Source organism: Netta rufina (genome assembly GCF_964035555.1).
Source record: "Netta rufina genome assembly, chromosome: 1".
Lineage (NCBI taxonomy): Eukaryota > Metazoa > Chordata > Aves > Anseriformes > Anatidae > Netta > Netta rufina.
The window spans coordinates 18,697,274-18,715,884 of NC_140123.1; the positions used below are offsets into that span (position 1 = coordinate 18,697,274).

The window sequence follows — 18,611 nt, forward strand, 5'->3', positions numbered from 1 at the left end:
TTATGATCTGAATAGTTTGCTTTACAAGCATATATTCTCTTTGTATTAGTTCCTGTAGCATTAGCAGTTTGGCTTGGAGCAGCAATGCAAATTTAAGGCAAATCTTTTGGTTGTCAGGAGTTCCCAAAGTGGTTTTGTGGCATACTGTCTGAATGCCTTTCCAAGAAAACTAAATTGGGCACGATGCTTCAAATATGTTTAGTGGGGAAATTAGTTTGGGGTTCTCTGTGAACTCACTTTGTCACTAAGTCCTCTAGCTCACACTTAGTTTTACCCTTTTGTTTACCAGTGAAAGGCTCTGAAACCCTGGAAAAGCTGTGATGTGCTGAAGCTGTGATATGCTGTATAAAGAGCTCAGTGCTCTGCATAGTGTTCTCATTTACACTATCATTTTCTTTATCATTCATCATCAGTTTTTAAAATAAGAATAACTTTACACTCACGAGTCTCCAGGAAAATTAATATGCATTGTAGTGGTTTATACTAGCTGCTGCCTTTACATTTTGTTGTCATAAATTCTGCTTCTGATTAAATAAAACTTTCCCAGCCTCTAATATCTTGGCATAGTTTGTCACAAATGACATACAGCCAATTTTCATTCGATTTATTTTACAGACAATTTAGGCTGACACAGCTGAGAAGAGCAGCAGTCACCCCACATCCATCTCTCCCCTGCTCCTCCATCACTTTCAGTGCCTGTGTAAATCTTTGTTACAGTAAATTTCTGTTACATTCCTTTGTGCCTGCGTAAATCTTTGCCCTAGGCCAGAAATGAATTCAATCAGGAAACAGATCTGGATTAAATGTCTCTTGTTCTGGTTTTTTTTTTTGTTTCTTGGTGCATCCTTTTGTGGGTTTTGTTGCTGTAGTTAGGCTGTGTTTAATCTGGATCAATTTACTGAAGTTCTTTTTAATTTATTTTTTTTAAAGATTACATGTACAGCACTGAGTAGAAACATGAAAAATAGTTCGTATTCTTGAAAAAACAGTTGTTTTATAAGGATACCATGTGAAAGGGGACCAGAAGGAGAGTTGTTCCAGTTTAAACTAAGATCGTTGCACTTTACTAACAGTGGATGCTAACAGCAAAAGGTCAAGGTATGAGTTTGACAATTAGTTCAAGCCATGACTTGACTGAAAATGTAAGTCACACTAAATAATTTTCTGTATCTATTTTTTTAAGTGAATAAAACTGATTAAGAGATGTTCATTGTCAATTTGATTACCATGCTGATAAAATGGGATTTGTTGTGGAACTTCCTAGAGTTGAAAAGGGAATATTTGGTGAGAAACTACTTAGGTAGGTAGTAGAAATGAAAGATTTCTTAGCCAAAATAAACTCCTTTTTTTCTGTCTTAACAGGAGGGCAATGACAATCTTTGCAGACTGTGTGTTCTTTGTTAAAGTGAGGAACTTGCCCATTCAGGAGAAGACCAGGCTAAGAGCATGCATAAAAGAAAATGGTGGAGAAATTCATTATGTGATTAATCGCAAGGTAAGTTCTAGATTTATTTCTGAGATCTCAGAAGGAAAATACCAAGTGGCGTAAGTGTTGTTGAGTGTTAATCTTGTCTCATGTCGAGAAATAAGGATTGTAGAGATTATTTCTCTGTTCAATATTTCTGCTTACGTTTCTAATGCATCTATCTCTGTAGAACTGAAATGTCTCATTAAAAAAAAAAAAAAAAGAGAATAAGAGCAATATTCACTCTCTACAAACGAATCAGGGAGGCTTTTTTTCCTGAATAAAGTTGCCATGTTGGTTTTCTTCTCACATCATCAGGGAGCAGAAGCTCTGAATAATGAGACACATCCCTGAATTGGGTTTTGGGCTTGTTGTTTATACTAATGCAAGCATTTGATTACAGAGAAAAGATGGTTGTAAAGTTAGAAGTCTGTGATACTGCAGTTGTTAATTTAAATACAGGTTTCTGTTTTGAGTATATACTGAACAAGCAGCATGGATAAATTATGACACACACAGGAATGAAATCAGCAGGCCACGTTTTGCACCCAGGAGTGTTTGTAGGGACTGTGGCCAGGCAGCATGACATGGCCGATGTCTGTACTAGTGAACTTTCTTGGTCGTCAGGGCTAAGTGGCCACATCCAGCCTGCCTTATGGGAATGGTTGTGGTGATGTTCCTCTTCCAAACCATGCATGGAAGCTGGGGGAAGTGAGTTGGTGGAGTCTAGAAGTGCCAAGGAACATGCTAATGCCAAAGCAATATAAGTATTCACATGCCAGCAACAGGGAGTGGATTATCTCACTTAATAGTGAAGGCATAATGCTTTGTCACTTCTGCCACTTGAAAATTACATTTATTTGCTCCCCCCACAAAGCTAGTACTTGCAACAAGCTCATAAATATTAGAGCTCTTCTAATCTGCCTTGGGAACAAGATAATGCATCATATTTTGATTTTTTGTTTTGTTTTCTCTGTATACTTTTTTAATTTTAAGAAGAGTATGATTAACAAACTAATTTCTCCCCCTCACTCTTGTGTAACATTTCCTTATAAAGCACTGAGTTAGTTTAAACTCTGCTGTTACACACAGTTTCCGTAGGTGACTGTTATTTCACAAACAACAAAAAACATATTTGATATCCTCAAGAATCTATAGATTGATTTGTGCATAATGTAAGGAGTTGGCATTAGATATTTATTTATTTATTTATTTATTAAGAAAAGGAATGCAAAGGAATATCATAGGCACATTATATTGTTTGGAGCTCAACAGTTTTCCTGGTAACTCTGACAATGCACGTCTGTTTAGGGGAGAAGGTGAAGAATTGAAGAATAACATATTGAGGTCTAACAAGAGTATTCCAAAGACATGGTGGATTTCTTTGCCCTCTAAATTCAGAATCTTCTAAGCTGCTTTCAAGGCCAGGTTAGGTGAGGCCCTGCGCAACCTGATCTAGTGGGTCCCTTCAGTCCTTTTACCAGCTTTGTTGTACTCCTGTGGATGCTTTCAAGAACCTTAACATCCTTTTTATGTTGTGGGGCCAAACACTGCACACAGTGTCAGAGGTGGGTCCACACCAATGCCCAGTATAGCAGGAGAATCACCTCTTTTGATCATCTGGCTATGCTGTGTTTAATGCATCCCAAAATGTGGTTTACCCAGGGTGTGCTGCTGCCTCAACGTGAGCCTGCTGTCAACCAGCACCTCCAAATCTCTTCCTGCTGAGCTGCCCTCCAGCCTCTTCTCTCTGTCTGTACCTGTGTCTGGCATTACGTTATCTCAGATGCAGCACCCAGCGTTTTCCTTTGTTGAGCTTTGTGCTCTTGAGGATTGCCCAGTGCTCCAATGTACATAGAATCCTCTGCAAGGCCCCTCATCCCTGCAGGGAGTCATCAGCACCTCCCAGTTTATTATCATCAGCCAACTTGCTGAGGATGCATTCCGGTCCTGCATCCAGATCACTGATAACAGTGTTGAACAGAACTGGCCCTGGAACTGAGCCCAGGGGAACACCACTAGTGACACCAGCCAGGTGCGGCCCCATTGACTGCAACCCTTTGAGCTCCACTGTCAAAACTATGCAGAAAGTTTAAACTTTCATCATATATATGATTCCAGTAAAGCAGTGTAAGGTTCTTTATAAGGCTAACAAAGCACATTACGATTGTTCAGGACTCTGTCCAGCCTTTTTTTATACTGTTATCCCAAAGAGTATTGGATTTATAACTAGCTGGCCACTGTAGAGCTTGGCCTGTTATTGGACCTGCTGTGTACTGCTAAAAGGTCTACAGAACGTTAGGCACTTGGCTGCCCTCATAGCTCTGTGATTACTGTAGAAAGATGGGCACGCTCTGAAGTTAGCCATATTTTAGTCTCCCTGTTGTCTATGGAGGAGTTGCAGAGGTATCATGTCTCTAAATCAGAAATGTAATCCAAAAAGGTTGTGTTTAAAATATTTCCTTTGGACTAGGATTTTACCAGTATGGACTGCAAACAGTTTGGATTAATTTTGTAGTTGTGTGTGTATAACAGTTGTAATTGTAACCTGTCTTTCAGTGTACACATGTTCTTGTGGATACAGCTGACGTCCTCAGTTGTAACGATCTAAAAACTATTCGGAAATATCAGCTGCCTGTTGTACATGCAGATATCATTTGGAAATCGGTTGAAAATGGGAAGCTTTTGCCGACTGATGCATATGAGGTTAATACATCACAAGGTGACACTTTGAACCAATGGCCAGACAGACACGGTAGGTACACTTGGCGTGGTGTAAGCACAATAAGTATTTCAAATCAAGCTTTAAGAAATCAGCAACCATGGATACTGAGAATAAAGTTGATATAAGTAAGATTTTTTTCTGAAAAGAAAGGTGATAGCGCAGCTAATCCTAAAACCCATTTAGAAGCACATGAAGGACAAGAAAATCATCAGGAGCAATCAGCATGGATTCACCAAGGGGAACCCATGCTTGACCAACTTGATAAGCTTCTAAAATGAAATGGCTGGCCTGGTAAATGAGGGGTGGGCAGTAGGGATTGTCCACCTGGACTTCAGGAAGGCCTTTGACACTGTATCTCATAAGATCCTCATAGATAAGCTATTGAACTATGGGCTGAAGAGGCAGACAGCAATGTGGATTGAAAACTGGCTGAATGGCCAGGCCTGGAGGATGGAGATTAGTGATGCAAAGTCTAGCTGAAGGTTAGCACCAAGTAGAGTACCCCAGGTGTCAATACTGGGTCCAGTCCTCTTTAATGTCTTCATTGAATGATGGGGCAGAGTGTTCGCTCAGCAAGTTTGCTGTGGACTCAGAACTGGGAGGAGTGGCAGATACAGCAGAGAGTTGTGCTGCCATCCAAAGGGTCCTCAACAGGCTGGGGAAATGGTCTGACAAGAACCTCAAGGAGTGCTAAACCCTGCACCTGGGGAGGAACAACCCCAGGCACCAGGACACTCGGGCCACACAGCTGGAAAGCAGCTGTGCAGGAAAGGACCTGGGGGGGTCACCAAATTGAACATGAGCCACCAATAGTGCCCTTGGTGATAAGAAGTCTAAAAGCATTCTTGACTGCATTTGGCAAAGCATTGCCAGCAGGTCAAGAGAGCTGATCCTAGGGTAAGTTAAATTAGAGAACCCAGATAATTTACCAAGTAAATAAATGTTTTGATTGCAGGTTTGGAAGACCTATCATCTGAAAACAAAAGTGCCACAAATCAAAATGAAAGCAATGACCTCAATCCTACTGTTATAGAAGAAAGTGACAACAAAATTGCGTTCAAAGTAGGGACTCTCAGGTAAAATGATAAAATTAAATATGTGTTTTGATACATCTATGTTGATACTTATGTAAAATTAAAAATAAACCTTCCAATCTGTTTCAGCGGTCAAGATCTCTTCTGGAGATTGTTTAGTACCTTAACAACAGTGTAGTGAAGGAAAAAGTTATTCTTTCTTCACTTTCTATACCATCTGTATGAATTTATAACTACTTCTGCCTTTTGTACCTTTGAATCAGACTGTGGAAATTGATTTTACATTTTTCCATCTAGTAGTGTCTTTGTAGTAAACACCTGCAATCCAGCCCATTAATGGATGCAAACCTTCTACCAACTCAGCAGCTGTTTATCATCACCTATTTTCTAGTAGTTTGGTTCACCTATGTTTTTATTTGCTTTCAAGTCCAGTTCATTGTTTTTAGAAGTGTTGAGCATCTCTCTCTCCTGTGAAAATTCTTGGGAGAGCTGAAAATCAAGGTCATGAGATTGCCCTTATTTGATAGGGAAAGAGTATTGTTCTAACTGTTACTAATTACTGACTTAAAGGAACAAAGCCAGCTCCAACACTCATGTTTTAAAATGAATTAATAAAATGCAGCTTTCACTTTTGGAGAGTGCAGTTCAGTGATAGGGAAGGTGTTCAGTTACTCTCACAGAATGTACTCGAAGTTATGTCTAAAAGTCCTGATGCTGAAGGATATGACTACAAGAACATACCCTAATGTGAAAATCAAGAATAAGAGAGGAATTAATATCAGGGAGCACGGGTGACTAATGCTGACCAAGGTGTTAAAAAATTAACATGCAATCAGGCAAAGAAAATCTGTGTATTTTCTTGCTTCCATAGTTTTTATAAAGGATGAAGGTTGAAATCTAGTCTTCATCTACAAATTCACATCAGACATTTGGGCCTACTAGTGCAGGTCAGCAGTTTATCACTGTGGGATTTTATTTCTCAAAACTTTTCTGTTGTTATTTTGCTGCTGAAAACCAGATTTATGTTCTTATATAAATTCTTGCTGTAGTGTGATGTTGCAGCCTGTTACAGCACAGTATTTACAGGGCATACGTGACTTCAATTGCTCTGATTCCGTTCTAGATTTTACACTGAAAATGATCGGGATGCTCCTTTTTTCCCTCAAGATTTTGAAGTTGCAAAATACAACATCCTTGAAAAAGTAAGCCTTTCTCTTTCTGTGACAGGATGTAGGATGATCAGTAGATGAGTACAAGTTTTGCATTTTTATACACATCAGCAATCATTCTTTTATGTTACCATGTTCTGCAATGCAAAGAGGAGTATTGGAAAGTACTTCAATACTTTTTGTCCTTCAGTGCAGCCTCATTCTACCAAAATAAAGCTCCACTGTTATTGGTGTAGTGTTCTCACCAAAGTATTGCAGTAGAATGACACATATATGCTTGTGACTAGATATATATTATTATGGCTATTATGTGTTAAATCTAATGTAAATGTTAATCATTTTTATTAAAAAGCTTTTCAAAACACAGAAATGATGGAATCATACAGGAAGCCCTGAGAGGAGCTTCTGCTCATTACGATGATACAAATAATGAGTAATTTTGCTTTTTTTTTTTAGCCCTAGAATTTGTGGTTCTAAGTGGGGTGAAAAAAATAAGTAGGACAGGGGGAAACATTTGGTGCAATATCACCTAAATGAAACATACTTAAGCGTTAAATGGGGGGCGGGGTCTTTATTTCTCTCTCCATTTAGATTAACTCCATGGGAAGCAAAGATTTTGTAGTTATTGAATTACAGTGCACCCAAGAACAGTATGACTTTCTGTTTCGACTGTGTGCACACTTCAGTGCTTCAAATGGAACCAAGGTATGAGCCACTCATTGATGTTACCTGTTTGTTTCTTTATGCATATTGAACACTCCTGTCCCAGAGAGCTTTACATGCTCTTCATTCTTACCTGCAGGCTGATTTCTTACATAAAGATAGTAGGATGTCCTTCTATTAGCTTTATCATAAGAAGTTTGATTCATATTTGGCTCCTGTACTCTGTGTGTTTGCTTACAACTCTCAAAAGACCTGCTTTAGAGCTTAGCAGCAGCACAGCATGGTTCTGGATGCATCTGCCTCAAGATACATGCATGTTCCTGGTAACATCTAAACTGTGTGATGTTTAACTGCAAAAATGTGATAAGGAATGATAGTGTGGGCATCCTCTTGAGAGACAGAAAAGCCTGTCTTGAGGGCAGCCTCAGGACATGTCTCAGCCTACGAGTTACGTATGTGCTCTGGTATAGCGCTGACATTGTAGCAACATTAAATTCAAATCAAAGGAGCTGTATCAGGGATGAACTTGGGATATCTCAATCAATATAAAAAGTTATTCCAGCACACATTTAGATTAAACAACTTGTCACTGTGAAACTTGTATACAGAGCCCTGTGCTCGTTCTTCATGTCCCACAAACCCTCATGGAAGAGGCCTGGCCAGAAGCCTGATAAACCACAATCCAAAAGTTGAGCGTGGATTTGTCAGCTGTTAGCACAGTGTCTGGTAAAATTGATTCTATACGTCTATTTATAGTTCCTCCAACTAACTTTGCTCTTTCAATTTACAGAATAATAAACAATTCATAGTAAATAAGACTGCTGAAGAAATAAGAGAAAATTATGATATTTTGGTGGCGAACCTGAAGAGCCAGGAATTCCTGCTCAGAGAAACTTTTCCACCAGAAGCAGGATGTTTAGCTTCTACAAAATTGCAAAAGGCTTGTACAATTCACTTGTTTACACTTTTCTGTCCTTAATTATTTGTTTTAGTTTCTAAATTTCTGAATGTGGTAAACACTGTCTAGATTACAGTCATTACAGTCATACAGTCACAGGTTAAGAGAAATTGTTTATAGATAAATATTTTGAAATTGTTTTAAGAATATTAAGAAAATCTTCAAAGCACTTAAACACAGTAAAAGTGAATACAGTCATACTCACTATATTTTTTTCTCTGTAGGTTTATCACCACCTTTTTTTTTAAAGAAGGGTATACTAATACGGCAACCAAAATTATTACATCGTGTATGACTTTGTCATCATTATTTTGCACCCTATACAGATGTCATAGGCTTGGCATAGATCTTATTGAAATCAGTAACAGGACTCCCTCCAGTGGCAATAGATGTTGGATTCGGCTCCCTAAAGTAGTTTTCAGACAATGTTTTACTGCTATTTAAAATATTTGCACTGTGAGAGAAAGCTTTTTTCCCATTTACTTTCTCACTGTACTTCATCTACTTCTCTCTTCCACCATGTAACTTACATTTTATGGCACAGTTGGAATAGAGAATATATCCAGCAGTGGCCCACATACATCATCTAGGGATCTCAGGAGTTTGTATGGCTGATGCTGTATAAACAAGTAATGTAGTGTGTGCTAATTGTTTAATGTCATCAAGTTTAGTGGAAGGTGCTAGACTTGAAGAACAATGATAAAAAGCCTAAGTAAATACTTAAGAATGTTCCTTAGATAAGAAAATATGTTTTCACAACTTTTATTGAATATATGAATTGCACTGATACTCATTGCCTTTGTAGTCTTCTGTTGCTTTACTACTCCAATTTTTTGTTTTCACAGTAGTAATGTCTTTCCCACCAGAGCTTTCTTACAGAGAACTACATCTATAGTTACAGTATCTCCAGTGTTTTATAACACTGATGGTTTTGAACTATCTGTTCTTTTACCAGCTGTGTAAAACTACTATGTCCTCATACCTCATAGTACAATATCATGTTAAAGATATCAAACAAATCAACTTCTGTCTTCTCCAAGATGTTATGTCCCAATTTTCAAGGTAGATCATGGCCACCTGCCTTCCATGCTCTCCACCTGAGAGAGTTAAAAAGGCAAAACTTCCCTTCAAGTTGATGGAACTGAAGAAATTATATTAAGCATGAATGTGTATTGTGTACTGTGTGGTTGATGAGAATAGGAAAGTTCCTCTTGCATCTTTGTCTTTCCACTGAATTGTGTTTGTTTTACTACAGTTACTTCTAGAAGAATCCATAAGTTCAAGTGCTATATCTCAGCAAGTTAGTGATTTTGTGGAACTGATCTGGGCAGAAGCTCTTGGCCACCTGGATAGCCTACTGTTTGAATCAGTAAACAACATAAGTCTAAATGATGTAAGTTAATTCTTGTTACTCCACGAGGACCCATGCATAAATGCTATTATAAGTATTTTTTACCCAGCAAACAAGAATGTTCTGTTTCAGATTGGAATTGGTAATTACATCGGGTACTCCTATACGTCAACATATCCATGCTTCAGAAATTTTATCTCAAATTTTGATTTTGAATTATGACACTAAAAACCTGCTGTACTCCCTAGAGCAGATGGCTGTCTTTTCCATTTTATAGTAATGTACACAGTGCTTATGGGAGGATCCCTTCTATCAAGTCCCATAAAAAGATAGTTGTAGAAGACAGTGCATAATGGTAGTTTGTTGTCTTCTGCCAATATGTTTCAACTGTATTTCAGTCAGACTTTCTCTTGTATTAGTAAAAATAGTTTTAATTATAGTCCATGACTGTATTATCAGATGACACATATAATTAACATGTGGCATCTCATGAAGGCCTTTGGATATTACAACTGTTACTGAAAGAAATTGCCTATCCATCCCTCTGTTAACTCTATGGTTCATTTAATCTTTTTTTTCCACTTACCTCAGTGGTTTTGCTTTCTTTCCTAAACAGTTAGGAGGCTAATGTTTATTCATGTGATTTAAGTTTGTATAATTTAAGTCATGGCTGCTTAAGACAGCAAGTTTTTTCATCTCTGTTAGTACTGGAGGAAAAAATATTTGGAGATTATGTTGGTTTTAAATTGGAAGAGCTTTGCCAGTAGAAGTTCCCTAATTCTGGAATGACTTTGCCCTGATCTTCATACATAAGACACTTCTGATTTGTGATTTGAATTTTGATCAATTGATCTATGGTAGGAGAATATTCCTTTCACTTTTTAATATGGAAGTATACACTCATGTAGATTGTGATGGGTAAGTGATACAATAGTGATGCTTTATACATTAACTCAAAGACAGTAGTGAGTGCATTTCATAAATCAGCAAAGACAAAGGAAATTCTGTTTATTGTAGATGTTTTCTGTGAGGTGCAATTGTTTCAATATCAAGATTCCTACCATAGGATAGGTAGGTAAAATTTGACAAATAGTTGATAATTTGATAAATAATGTTCAATCATTGGTAGTTTTTGAGAAAGCTGAATCATAGACCTAAAAGACTCTGCATCCCAATGCAGAGATTTGTAAGAATATGCTAAAAGTGTTTTCACTACCTTTTCCCACTTATAATTAGTTTGCAAGAGAAATAGCATTTGTGTAGAAATAAAAAATAAATAAATAAAAATCTCTGGATATTTGAAACAAAGAAGTGGGTTGCTATTCAATTAGATTAACTTTCCATTTTTTTCTGAAGGCCTTTGTGAGACTGAGACCAGCCTTGGGTCAATATTGAACTGCAGTAAGACTTTGTTATGCAGCCTCTAGTGTCAGCATTTTACTAGCTGTTGCATATGGCTCATGTAAATTAAAGAGCACTTTGCCTTTTTCCTCCTGCCCCAAGAATAAAAAGTAACATAGAGCATTCTGTGAAAAATTTCCAGTGAGAATGAATATGCAGACACAAGCAAATATATAGATTATCTGTCTAGAGAAACTGTCTAAAATGACTCATTACTTTCTTTTGATCAGTAGGTTGCATTTTATAAATAGTATTTCTACTCTGTTTTATGTATTTTAGGATAAATTATTGCAGTTAGAAATTTAGTAAGAAATTTATTATCATCTAATATATGTAGTTATTTCATCAATATATTAAAGCTAACAATGTGAATCAACAGGATGTCAAGTATCACTATCTTTCAATCTGATTCATATTCTGTTTTATTTCAGACAGGTTATTTTACTGCCTCTTAGCTCTTCCAAGGTACTTAGCAAGTAGCCTAGTATAAGGGTAGAATAATGTCTGACATCTAAAACTATTTTCATATCTGAGATGCAAGTATATTTTTGCTGGATATTGCATTAACAGTTCAAGTTTTATTTCAACATGGAATCAAATTATCCGTTTTCAGTATTTGTTGCTTTGTGTTCTACCAGTAATTTTGTGATGGCTTTCAGCTTAATAATCTCTTCTCTTAAAGGTGAGCAAAGCAGAAGGTATTTTGCTCCAGGTAAAGAATGCACTGGATGAGGGAGCTGATGAGGCAGCGCTACAAAAGATGATGATGGAATTCTATGAACTTATACGTCACAAGACTGAAATAGACTACGAAGTTTCCAAAAAGCTGTTATCTAGAAAACAGGACCTGTGTCAGGTAACTTTTCCAGACTGATAGTAAGCCCCAATCTACAATGTTCTACACAAGTTTTGAACACACTCAGTAGTTAAATAAACAGTCACAGACTGTCAGTTTAAAAAAGTCATTTACTGGAATTTTATGAATAAAGTAATGCTCATGGTGGGTACTGAATTATGTATATATTGAAGAAGAAGAAGGTATATGTTGAAGAAGAGGATCAATTGCCATCCAGATGGTGACAGAGTTTCCACTGCAATTATTGTTATGATGGGATCTTCAGCTGGATTAAATGAGACACATGAAACTGATCTTATCATCCTGCTGACCCTGGCAACTGCTCCAGTATACACATAATCAGTTTTTATTGACTATCATAAACTACATACAAAATACTTCTAAACTATTTTAACTATGTACAAAGACTGTTCTGTATGACCTTTCCTTTCCCATGTATGCAGGAGCAGTTTCAAAAGATGATTTAAAATTACCTGTCTATTGGTGTGTGCCTACATCTGCTCGTGTGCCCAAACTGCTCGGGGGGCTTCCCTGGACTGCAGATAGCATCTATCAGTTGGTCTAAGCATAGCTGCCCTGCCTAGGGGAATCTCCAAGGATCCCCACCACGTCTCACCCTCACGTTTTCTGCATGAATTAGTCACTTCCTTTGTTTTTAAGTTGTGTAGCAGTTCAGTCAGGTGGGAATTCAGTTACTCTGCCAGGGGAACTGATGATGAGGTGTGCTGAATGTGCACAGATGCAGCCCTTGCATCCAGCAGCTGTCAGAGCAGCAAGGGCAGGTGGCTGGGGCTAGGGGTGAAAGTTAGCAAGGCCAGGGCAGTCACTGCACTGACAGGGAAGTACTGAGGTACTTAGTTAGGAGCAGAGCAGCAGATAGTGACTGCTGGTGCCAGTTAGCAGGGTCAGACAACGGTCCAGATTGCCCCCTCATCATGGGCTTGTCCAGCTGGTCCAAGGTCTAACTAGGAACTCAGGTTCACAGGATCTGAGTCAGAACCAAGGACATACAAGTCTGGATGTAGACACGTCTGCAACATGGCTCAGCCAAGAAACCAAGAGCAAGAGCCTTAGCCTAAATGCATCTCTTGAGCAGAGAAGGGGCAGGATTCCACTAAGTTTTCCCACAGCTCTCTTTCAGGCCCCAAATCTTCACTGTCAAAGCCTGTTCAAAACTCAAGCAGCCAGAGTTTCGGGAGAGGTGAGAGGCACTCAGGGCCCTGACAACTGTATCATACTTCTAACTGTAGAGCAAACTCAAATTTTCTCCTTGTATTACAATTGTAATGTAAATTCCATAGATTCCGACAGAGATGCTTCTTGGTTTTGGCAAAGGATATCCAGAAGTCAGTCTTCTGTAAGTTACAAAAAATAAAGGGGGAGAGGTAGAGAGAAGGTGGCTCTCCATCATTCTAAAAGAATAAATGTTAATAGCACTTTTAACCTTGGAAGCCTTCTGCTATCAAAAAACTACTATGTCTCATAAAGTTTTCCCATGACTCAGTGAAGTTTAGCGTTACTTTTTATTTTTATTTTTTTATTTTTTTTTAAGTTAGATGTCCTTCTTGATCTGAGAAAAGTACGTGGATGCCTTGTGCTATTGCCCTAACTGGACAGGGGCATCAGGGACAATATGGTAAGATTATAGTAAGTCAGGATTGCCTCAAAAGCAAAATCAAAATGGTATCCAAACACAAATACTGGTCCCTGGAGCTGTTATGAGCAGGCTCAACGTAAAACTTGATTTGCAGTTCTACAGAAACAATTTATCACCTGCATACATTTTTTTTTTCTGTTTTGTTTTCATGGGATTCTACAGCTATTTGCTCGTGTTCCACCTGTTATCTAGCCAGTGGAAATGTTCTTTTCCATATTCTTTTTGTTGTTGCTGCACTGGCACTTTATCTAATTTAGTCTGTTTTATGTGGTTTCTTAATTAAAATCTAACAAGTATTTATAAATTTGTCTTTATTTTGTAGCTCATCCGAGACATGCTTAATATACAGGAAACAAATATGTCATGCCCAAACCCAACATCTTTGGCCAAATACCAAGCCCTGAGGTGCAAGATTGAAGCTATTGATCCAATAAGTGATGAATTTCGCTATGTTGCACAGCAAGTGTTAAAAAAGAATTACAAGTGAGTGTTTAATAGTTGTGCAATGATTCTAGCAACATGCAAGGTATGGTGCACAAAACACCTCTAAAAAGGACTGAATTATTAGGTTCTATGCAGTGTTACTATGCAGTGTCAAACTAATGGGATTGCAGAGCAGGCGTATTTGCCATAACCTGTACTAGAACCAATGGAAGTAAATTCAGAAAACTGAAAATGAGATTGTTAATTTTTTCCCTATGTCAAGAAGATATATGCTATGAGCTATTTCAAGAAGGTATATGGCTTTTAGGCTTGTTCATTCTGCTTTGCAATATTTATTACCAGGTATTTCATAGAATACAGGGAAAGCGAACATCAAAATAAAACTTGGGGGGTTGCTGAGAAAAACAAATATTTCTTTATGTGTAGTATTAGAATAAATATGATGGAGTAGGTGAGGAGGAGAGGTGGACTACCTGGTCATCTTTTTATTATCTACAGAACTTGATGTCCCTTTTCAGGTAGCTTTCAGTTGTATGAAAAACATGTATTTCTGGGAATCTATTCTGTGGATTTGCCTACTATTCTGTTTAATGTTCTTGACATTGGGTTCTGACTGGGTACCCTGTGTTTTTTGATTAACTAATGAAATGTAAAAATGGATAAACATGGAGAAATAAATTTAAAGAGAATGTCATTCTAGAAATTGAATAATCAATGAATAATCATTGATGCATAGAAGAATGGAGTGGGCTTCAGTTCAGCTATATAGAATCATAGAATTGTTTAGGTTGGAAAAGTCCCTTAAGATCATCAAGTCCAACCGTCACCTAACATCAAATCCACCACTAAACCCTGTCCCTAAGCACCACATCCACATGGCTCTGAAATACCTCCAGGGATGGTGACTCTGTCACCTCCCTGGGCAGCCCGTTCCAATGCCTAACCACCCTTTCCATGAAGAAATTCTTCCTGATACCCAATCTAAACCTCCCTTGGTGTAACTCGAGGCCATTGCCTTGTGTTCTATCACTTGTCACCTGAGAAAAGAGATCAATGCCCTCCTTGTTGCAACCTCCTTTCAGGTAGTTATATAGTGAGCACTTCACTTCAAGTCTGTTTTTACTGAGTAAATGTAGCGTTAAGCAGCTCAGGCCCTTGCTAAGGCCTAAACCCTAGCAACTGCTGGTTACTAAGCAGTTGTACCCAAATACGAATTGCTCAAATATGGAAGGAGCACTGTGCTCAAACATGCAACCTTCTGCTGGTTTTTGGCAAAGTTCAGTACTTGTGATACTTGACATTTTGTCTAAATTAAGTCATTTAAAATTAATAGAAAGAGTTTATGTGACTCAATTCCACCTTAAAGTTCTCTGAGACAGAACCAATTAAGTAAGCCTTCTGGAAATTAGCTGTTACGTGAGCCCACAGGACTGCTCTTTGTGGATCACAGTTATCAAATTTACGGCCTATAAACTAATTCATAGGCTCTATGATCTTCTAACTAGTTACAAGCACAGGATTTTTCACCCAAAATTTTGTCTTTTTTTTATACGACAGATAACAAAGCATAATTAAATTGCAAGAATTGGAGCATATTTAGTGCCTTTCAGTCTCTGCACCTGCAAACAGTGTTTTAACTAAAAGCAATCTCAAAAAAAAAAAAAAAAAAAAAAAAGTCAACTGCAGTAGAAACATACTAAAGGCTTAGGGTCCAAATTCTCTCTCAAAAAAAAATAAAGTTCATATGGCAAGTTTATAAATTGTTTACCACTATTGTTTTAGCATTTTGTTTAGCATATTGTTTTACCAATATTGTTTTAGCATTTAGGAACTCAAGACTCACTGAAATTTACCAAATCTTAAAAGCATGAAGCTCTGACTTGTAAGCAAAGGCTTGATTTGCTTTTACTTTCCAAGTGTACTGCCTACTTTATTTATCTAAATTTAAAATTGTGATCCCTAAGTCCTCTACTTAGTTGTTTTGTAAATCCTAAGGTTCCTCACTGTGTGACAGTCAGGAATCCTAGAATCCTCATACTATCTTCTGGGTATTTCTTAAGGCATTGCTACCTTGCCACTCTTGAGCAATCCAGTCCCCAGTCTAGGCTCTGTCATCAGAGGAAGCATGTTCCAAAGACGTGTACATAGCAGACTGGTAAAGCAGAAGGAAGGTGGTGAGCACACAGTTTCCCACTTGGGCCTCTATACAAGCAGCTAAATAAAGCATTCAGCTGGTAAGAAAAATGGAAAGAAGTCTGGAAGTCTGAATCTGTTGCTTAGTGTAATCACAAGGGAAGGACGTAAATCCTGGTGTGTGCTCTGCCCAGTAACTACGGTATGAAAAACACATAAATCTTGCTGGAGGTGGGACTGCAACCTAAGTTTTCCTCCTCTCAAGTGTATTTCTTAACTGGGAAGTCCAAGTTGCTACATTCAGATAGCCTGAATATGCTAAGATGTTCATGGTTCAGCCAAGATGGTGAGTTATGGAGCCTTCGCAGTAGGAGAATTTTTAGTACAAGATAGATTTGGCAATAATTTATATAATGCCAGACTCTGCAGTGCATAGAGTTATATGGGCTTTATACATCACATCTTTGAATTTAGGTTCCAAAATATCAAATGAGATAATTTCATCTGACTTCAAGTATTTTACATTTTACGTCTTTGCATATTTTATTTCTCCCTGAATGTCTGAATAAATCTTGAACTTTGTCATAGGTTTTAAATATCTCTGGTGTTTTCAGTAATTGCTGTTATCTTTTTTTTTTTTTCTTTTTTTTTTTTGTCTCTTACTGCTGTTACCATATTTTTTTGCCTCCCAAATTGCTAACCAAAACCACCAAAACCAAAGATTTAATGTTACTTTGAGATTTACTACAAGGCATTATCTCTTGGCAGTAGATTGTTCTTAAACAAGTTTTTGAAGTCAAAGATCATTTCAAATTTCTTGCAGTGATTGTCCAGTGAGAATTTTACAAGTGTATAGTGTTGGCAGAGTAAGTGAAACAGCAGAATTTTTGGGCAGTCTTGGAAATATTCGATCCTTATTCCATGCATCATCTGTGCGCAATTTCATGGGAATTCTCTCCAGGTAAAAATTTACATTCCATTTTTTGTGACATTGGGTTAGGGTTAATTATATATAATTAAATATATTGGATTTTAAAAAATGCTTTCTTTTGTGAAACTTTTGCATTATGTTTAACCTATTTTTTACTGTTAACATTTATATAACTATTCATATCCTTCTGCAGAACCCCGGAAGGGAAATCATTCTTTTGTAATGATAAATGTGATTACTTTCCAGCTGGATTAGCATTGAGATGGAGCTATTTGGTTATGATGAGGAGGGCTGTAGTTTAAATCCAGATGAAAGATGACAAAATGGGGAGAGTGGGAGATTAATGGCTGCATGGATAATTTACTCTGTTTTAGGAACGAATTCCATTAATGATGTCGTCCTTCCACTTCTTGTCTTCCCGTCCACTTCCACATTATTTACCTATGACCATTTTATCAGAAATAATTTTAGATTATCGTAATTTCCTGGAATAATGCAATATCTAGTTTTATGACAATTCTATGGATTCACTCAGGCATAGTAATGAGTCTGGGAAATGTGTTGCTTTTCTGCTAAATGAAAAAAGCAAACAGTCCCAATAGCTTATGTAGTCAATGTCTTGGTGATTCATATGGCTTTGGGATTTATTTTTGATGAATAGACTTGATTTTCCTTGAGTCGCTATGTATGGTTTTTGTAAAGTGTATTTGACTTAATCCTCTGTGGTTCATAATTGCACAACATGTATTAGCCCACATATTTTATGCAAAAGTATTTTGAACTTCATTCATTGTGTGACTTTTGTGACTTTTTTTTTTTTTTCCCTCTAGAGGACTCCTCTTGCCAAAAGTGGTTGTTGAAGATCATGGCCTGGAAAGAACTGACATTGGAAATCTGGGAAGTGGCATTTACTTCAGTGATTCTGTTAGGTGTGAATAAGACAGTATCTTTTGATAATATCTCTTGTGTATTCTTTTTGCTTTGCAAATTAAGTAGATAAAATGTTTAATACTCTTAAGGTAATTTAATTATTATTTCTTTCCTGATCATCTGTTCAAAAGTATTTGTGTATCCTTGAACTCCTAGGAGCTTTACTTTAAAATCAATTTTAATAAAATGTGCATGATCTTTTCTTTCATATAGTGCCAGTATTAAGTATTCTTCACCCAGTGAAATGGATGGAAGCCGACTCCTTGCAGTTTGTGATGTGGCACTTGGATCCTGTTTAGATTTGTATGAACGAGATTTTTCATTAAATGATGCACCATCAGGTTATAACAGTGTACATGGAGTCCGTAAGACAGCAGACATCTCTTCGGACTTCGAGGTACTGATCCTGCAGTGTTAGGATTTATTTATACCAGTGATAGGTAACAGAATTAGTATAACCTGTATATTCCAGTTCAGACACTAAATCACTAGACCATAATGCACAGAATCACTTTTGTCTATTTTATAGCCAGTAAAGTACATACAAAACATCTAAGGTTCTAAGTTACTAGTTGTGAGGAGATTTAAAATTTCTGCAAGAAAGCAATACTTAAAAGAAATATGTTAGCATTCTTTTTTATTATAACTGAATCATCCTATAAATATCTGATTTATGACATTGAAATTGCTATTTGGAAATGGTGTTCTGCTTTGTATGGAATAAGAAATCACCACCATGGAAGGTTCACCGTTTTATAATGGAATCCAACTGGTAAAATCCCGGTCCTTAAAGGTTGATACTCAAAGGCGATGATGAAAGCCTTACTGGTACACAAATAGATAAAGTCACTGGCTAGATACCCACCAATTTTTTTTTAATTTCTTTTTGTTCTT

The 18,611-nt window shown here is 37.3% G+C and overlaps 1 protein-coding gene across 1 annotated transcript in view; it reads left to right on the forward strand.

Annotated features, from left to right (window-relative positions):
• Positions 1–1,367: 1,367 nt before the first annotated feature.
• PARP4 (poly(ADP-ribose) polymerase family member 4) overlaps positions 1,368–18,611 on the forward strand; it is a 44,572-nt gene continuing 27,328 nt past the window's right edge. The window contains exons 1-12 of the mRNA XM_084305906.1: positions 1,368–1,495; positions 4,025–4,220; positions 5,146–5,266; positions 6,348–6,426; positions 6,985–7,098; positions 7,847–7,996; positions 9,270–9,407; positions 11,449–11,622; positions 13,602–13,762; positions 16,680–16,817; positions 17,618–17,716; positions 17,931–18,114. Coding sequence (XP_084162032.1) covers positions 1,370–1,495; positions 4,025–4,220; positions 5,146–5,266; positions 6,348–6,426; positions 6,985–7,098; positions 7,847–7,996; positions 9,270–9,407; positions 11,449–11,622; positions 13,602–13,762; positions 16,680–16,817; positions 17,618–17,716; positions 17,931–18,114 — 1,680 coding nt within the window. The 5' untranslated portion in view covers positions 1,368–1,369. The remainder of the gene's footprint in view (positions 1,496–4,024; positions 4,221–5,145; positions 5,267–6,347; positions 6,427–6,984; positions 7,099–7,846; positions 7,997–9,269; positions 9,408–11,448; positions 11,623–13,601; positions 13,763–16,679; positions 16,818–17,617; positions 17,717–17,930; positions 18,115–18,611) is intronic.